Source organism: Lygodium microphyllum, chromosome 17, assembly GCF_053477565.2.
Source record: "Lygodium microphyllum isolate KBCC chromosome 17, Lygodium_microphyllum_v1.1.10, whole genome shotgun sequence".
Lineage (NCBI taxonomy): Eukaryota > Viridiplantae > Streptophyta > Polypodiopsida > Schizaeales > Lygodiaceae > Lygodium > Lygodium microphyllum.
This window is the reverse complement of record NC_141151.1, coordinates 75,238,594-75,245,090: the sequence shown is the minus strand read 5'-3', so window position 1 is coordinate 75,245,090 and position 6,497 is coordinate 75,238,594. Positions and strand designations below refer to the sequence as shown.

At 33.0% G+C, this 6,497-nt stretch overlaps 1 protein-coding gene across 1 annotated transcript; it reads left to right on the top strand.

The window, feature by feature from the left end:
• Nucleotides 1-587: 587 nt before the first annotated feature.
• LOC148022046 (protein neprosin-like) lies at nucleotides 588-4,081 on the top strand. Its single transcript, XM_087696689.1, has 4 exons — nucleotides 588-714; nucleotides 1,032-1,085; nucleotides 1,212-1,364; nucleotides 3,591-4,081. The coding sequence occupies exons 1-4, from the start codon at nucleotides 601-603 to the stop codon at nucleotides 3,978-3,980; spliced, it is 711 nt and encodes a 236-aa protein (XP_087552815.1). The 5' UTR covers nucleotides 588-600; the 3' UTR covers nucleotides 3,981-4,081.
• Nucleotides 4,082-6,497: the final 2,416 nt, after the last annotated feature.

Genomic DNA, 6,497 nt, shown 5'->3' with positions numbered 1-6,497 from the left:
AGCAGTGCACTCGAACTGAGCAGAAATCGTAGTGTTTCCTCCCGTAGCATTCGAAAAGCATGTCTTACATTGAACCCATTGGAGATTATAAAGAAGTTTGAATAACGCAATAAAAGTAGGAGCGGAAGTCTCGATCCCACTCATAATTGGGACAATTTGAACTTGAAATATAGTATATAGCCAATAGTTTCCTCGCACTCAATATTGCAATCTCACCACTCAATATTGCATCCAAAAAGTAATATTATTCGATCCTTTTTTATATAATAGAAAATATATGAAGTACAACATCTTGATATAATATGGCATCCTTTGATATAACAAAAATCATCACCACATTAGCTAAAAGTAACTTTATGTAGCATCCCTTTTAAGCCATGAGAAGCCTCGTAAGTATTACATATTGTACTTCATTTATTCTAGAGAAGTCTTTCTGCATTTAAACTAACAATACAATCTAGAGTTTCAACTATCTTGGAACGTTTCAAACATCCTTCAATTTAGCATTTGATTGTGCTCACCTTATTTATATTGTTGTTGGTGTAGTTTGTGCATTTCTCGTCTCGAATGGACAGACAATACACAGGGATTGGAGCAACTATGAGTGTAAATAAACCTTTCACTAATGATGGAGAAGTGAGCATGTCACGCATTATGTTGCAAGCAAACATAGATAATCCTGACATACTTGTATCACTTGAAGCTGGTTGGGAGGTAAAAAATTGAATGCAATTGCTACAAAATGAGTGTACATCGCATTACTCAAGAATAAATTTTCACATCTACAAATGGAGCCATAAACAAGGATGTTTCCTTACTTTATTTAGCTGCATGTTTGCATATTGATGTATAGATACACATTATGCATGCACGTATGCATACATACACACATATAGATCATTGAGAAGCATACACACAAGCATTATAAATGCCATGAGAGAACATAAAAATTTTTAAGAAACAAGTGTTTTATCATTTAGTCTATTTTCTATTGGTGGTAGACTAAACTATTAATTGACATAACTGATTAGGTTGCTCCATCGATCTATTCAGATGCTATGCCCCACTTTTACATAGCATGGACGGTAACTATTTAAAATATATATTGCATCTTTCAAAGAGAATGGTGGAGATCCACATTGCTATGTTTATTGATAACAATTTATTCTAGTGGATCCAAAACCTAACATTGATTGTGTTAAATGTCATAGAATGACGGATTCAACCAAACTGGATGCAAAAATCTAGATTGTCCAGGATTCGTGCAAACTAATAACACTTGGGGCATAGGATTAAGCTTTAGCGAAGTCTCCATTCCTGGAGATATAGATAATCAATTTGAATTACCAGTGATCATCTACAAGGTATGATTTCTCAACATTCAAGCGCATAAATCCCTTAATTCTTCAATCGCTTTCATATGAGGTTATACCTGAAATCTTATAAAAGTTAGATGACATGTATAATCTATAACCAATGTCACAACCACTTACCAATATCTTTAAGCAATTTTCATTGCCATAACTAAGAAAATACGAGGGTTCTAGCTTAGAAGTTCCAATAAGGTCTTGCTTGTTGTTGGTAATGAGAATAAGGTATCATGGCATCATTCTTAATTTGACCATTATTAATGTTCATTACAACATTTGAGGTCCGAGGATGTGCATCTATAACTCACTTCTGTTCCTAAATGGGACATGACTCACTTAATCTCAATAATTCATTAGAAATATAGCCTTCTAGTCATATTGAATTTAGGAGAGTTCTCATAATTAGGTCAACAAAGGGAAAAGACTTGATTATCTACTATAAGTAATGAATAGCCAAGAAGAAGTTACACAATGAATAGAAAGAAGAAGTTTCCCAACTAATAATAGGTACCCAATGAATTTCCAAGAAGAAGTTTGTTCTACATGTGTTTGCTGATGGATAAATGGAAGAAAGTCTTGGATTGATTATGGAAGCTAGCAGCATGTAGATTAAGAAGAAACAACAACAATGTCCTGAGATGGAAATTTTCATATAGGACCAATAATGACTCCTAGCATTTATCTTTTCAATGAATGATAATCTAAGGAAGTCCCTACTACCAGTATATCACAACCTTTCAACTCCCGAACAAAAGAACTACCATGTCACATTGATTCAAGCCTCTATATGCAAATCAATTGTATATGATAAATTGAGAAAATGTTGACAAAGCCAATGTAGTAAATGGCATTTGGTATAGAGGGTATGTATATGAATAGTTTTATCTCTTAGAAAATGTGGACAAAGCCAATGTAGTAAATGTCATTATGTATAGAGGGTTTGTGTATGTATACTTCTATCTCTTAGAATTAACCACCCTCTCTATTTAGAAATTTAAAAATGCATACCTTATGCATTTGAAGGCATTGAGGATTTCAAATATAACACTAATTGACATGTGATAGGATACACAAATAAATAACTTTTCTTGAGAAGTTTATTTTGAAGCAAGAACAAAAACAAGTACCCCAATTTTGTTTTACCCTTTGCTAGAGATGGAAATTAGCCTATAGAATCACATTTGCACCAACATGATAGAGATACAATGTTCAATTATTAGTTTTGGAGAAGCCTGAGGGAGCCACTCAATCTCTAAGAGATGCTTTCTAGTATGTGTGGTCCTCTCCATCCACTAGAAAAGATATCAAATATTTTGGGAGAAAAGGAAAGGCATGGTTCTTGTAATAATTTTGAAATAAAAAATTCTACTTGTGTTAGTAATGCGGGCATGCCATGATTTCTTGTTTATTCTTCCCCGTTAAAAAGGTTCTTTGAGTAAGAAGGATCACTAAGGTTAGCCTTTGCTAGGCCAACATGGAAAGCAATGAAGGTACATCACTAAGGCCAACATGGAAAGTAATGAAGGTGGTAGATTCTTTATGAGATCAACTATAACTCTAATATAACTATAATAATATGCAATTGTTATCACTTGAATTTGAGAATCTACCATATATAAATCTTTTACTGTGTCTAGAACTGATGTTAATCATCACTATGTAAGTATATCCATGAAATTTATTAGATCTAAAGCTCCAATTTCACAATGCCATTTATAAGGGAGGAGTGTCATTGGACTTTGGTATATCATTTTTTTGAACATATGTTATTTAATGAGTCGAAAGCATAAAGTGCATTAGAGTGGACTAGAGAACTAATATGTTAGCACTACATTTAGAAATTATTAAGTCCACAAATCTTACAACTTCAGGAAGGTTTTTGCGTTTAAATAAGTCAAACTTGGTAATTTGTGGTTTTAGATTGATATCCATGTACCTAAAAATTTGAGAAATATCTATAAAACCTCAAGGCCCATGATTTGTTACAAATATTTGCACCATTCTACAATGTTTGTTAACTTGAAAATTCTTAATATGGATATGAAAATTGTAACTCCTACACATTATTGATGTTTTTCACTTCACAATTATGATGGTTTGATACAATTAATAAGAAAATTAATAAGTTGGAATATGTTTATTATGAAGGAATAGTTAAGTGCATGTTTTGATTGTTTCCACCTTGACAGTCAATTCACATTTTTTTCTTAAATTACACAGGATGGAAAAGACAAGCATTGGCATCTCAATGTGAAGGGTGATGAGGTTGGATATTGGATGGATGATTACATTTCAAACCTTAAAAAAGAAGGTGATCTAGTAATTTTTGGCGGTGCAGTGGATCTCAAAAGTTTGCACCCTCATTCTAGCACTGCTATGGGTTCTGGCAATTTTTCTTCAAGTAATTTTCCATGGGCTGCATACCAAAGGAAGATTTTTACCATGGATAAAAATAGCAACATAAATCAAGTTCCACTTGGAATGCTCACTTATTCTAGTAGTGATGAGAGTTCCTATAATGGGGCATTTTTTGTAGATGATAGAAATGTTTCGACATGGGGGTCATATTTGTTTTTTGGTGGGCCCGGAGGATCAAAATATTCCAAATGATTTTAGCGACCAATGGTCTTGTCCCATGTATGGAGACTATAACTATCAATTTGATTTATGTACCATTCACTATTGAATGTTGTTATGTCATTGAATATATTTGGGTGTTAAGAATATTCTTCACACAAACTAGAGAGTTATTTCAACTAAACCCTTGCAACTCTAAAGTGAACTCAAGTATAACTTTGAGTGGAAATGAAACATACTAAGGAAATCATCATGCACACTTCTATGCTCTTGCTAAAATGACATTTTTGGTCATGTTTTTTATTTAAAAAAATGTAAGATTTTGAAGGATCATTTAATATGTGTATGGATTGTTTTATGGTCCCAAAACACATACTAAAGCAATACGCATGTGCATTTGAGTGATTTTATATCTCATGAGTCCAGAAAGAGAAAATATAAGGGTTTAAAGAGACATCTTAGATGTGAATGAATTTTCATATGAACCCAAGTAATTCTACCAATGTAGATTTATGTAATTTACCCAAGCACTTCGTATACTTTTATACCATTGCTTATATAGAGAGCCATCTCTCATAAGTTTCAAAGCTTATTCAGACGTAACTATAATCCACACACCACATATATTCTAATTTGTGGGCCATGACACAATTTCTTAGCTCTAAAGACTTATTATTTCACGTGCTAATTTGATTTCCTCCCATGTGTGCATCTCTTCATTGTAACACCCATTAGGAAAAGTTTCAAATGTGAAACTATGATTTCGTAAACTATCTTTTAAATAATGGGGCTAGAAAATGAGATGCAAGATGGAAGACTCATGTAGCGTCAATCTTTTTAGAATGTCAATGAACCGAAGTCTTGAAATCAAGAATATTGAATCTAATAATTATAATAAATTTTTATAGCAAGATGATTGGGAATTGTTTTTGGCACTGAGATTTTCCTTAAGTTATGGCCATTAGAAGAAAAATATTTTTCATTGACTTTTTAGAATCCAATATCACTTTTTACCCATATTGGATAGCCTAAATTTTAGCCTTGTCATTTTTGCGTCCGTATTTATTGTTATAACTTACTATGTATTTGCATTTTTTATTTTTATACATTTTCAAGAACATTGTGAGATAATAGAACAAATTTGTAAGGGATACTTGTACCCTATTTGTTTTTTCTCAAGTGAGGGACACCCTCACTATCATCAAATGCGAGGTCATCTACACATTTAGGATAATCCTTCAAACACATTGTATTCATTGTAGCTAAATGTGAGACTGGTTTGAGAAGCCCTTCATTGACTACAACCAACATACTACCTTTGGTGCTACACCTGTTGATGATCCTACACATGTCATCTTCATATGCATCCCATCGTACATCTTCAAAGAACCCAACAAGAAGCCCATGATTGCCAGGGGCTTCCCCTTTATTTAATCATGTGACTCAGATCTTCTATACCAAATTTCTATTAGGAAGCACAAAGATTCTTTAAGATCTATCAACCACATTGCTGCATAAAGTCTAAGCCTTGCCTCATCATTTTATTCTTTCATGCATCGATCACCCAAAATTGATTTAAGATGCATTCTAGAGGTATGCATAATGTCCTCATTCTCATTGGCAATGTTTCCATCCTCTCTTTCAATACCCAAAATTGATTTAAGATGCATTCTAGAGGTATGCATAATGTCCTCATTCTCATTGGCAATGTTTCCATCCTCTCTTTCAATAGCTTGCATGGTTTCCTTTTGATGTTTTCTCTAAAAAGTGTATTGAAGAACAAGCTTGAGGGTGCCTCTTTAGCACATCCACGTGGCATTTATTTGAATTTGTTAAAACATGAAATCTATTTTCTTGATTTTTCATGTACCCTTCCATGCTTTATAGGTCCCATTGCATATTCTTATTATAAAGAGACAAAATAATACTAAGGCCTCTCAAGTCTCCTTAGATTTCTAGCATTACCTCTTCCATATTTCTTTGTCTCTTCACTCACAATAATAACACATCTATCCTTATTTATGGTTAGGTTCAAAGTATTACTAGACTTATATCTCCATATAGGTTGTATCTCTTCAATAAAAATTTTATGATTTAAGAAGGTGATGGTGGCAATGTGTTTATTATGATGCATGGACATATTCTTTGACTTTTTTAGTACCTAGGACTAGGGATCATGATAAGCTCATTAAATTTTGTGATTATATTATAATAACATGTTATTCACATTGAAGTTTTATGTTAATAACATTAATGTTTAATGGTTGAAGCTGGTTGTGTAGGTAATCACGTCGGGATTTGTCCATTTCTTGGTAGGCTTGTCAAGAAATTGTAAAATCTTGATGGCCCATCAAAAAATGGAAAAATATTAGTGAGAAACGACTTGTAGGTAAAGAAACTACCAAAGCTTTTTTTTTGGGTGAGTCTCTTAGGCTTTACATCCTTACTTGGGTGAAGAATTCTCCTATGAGGTAAATATCTTATAGTACCTTATGCATTGAGTGGATGATTCTCATAAACTTATGATGAGCTCAATTCTATTATTGTCAC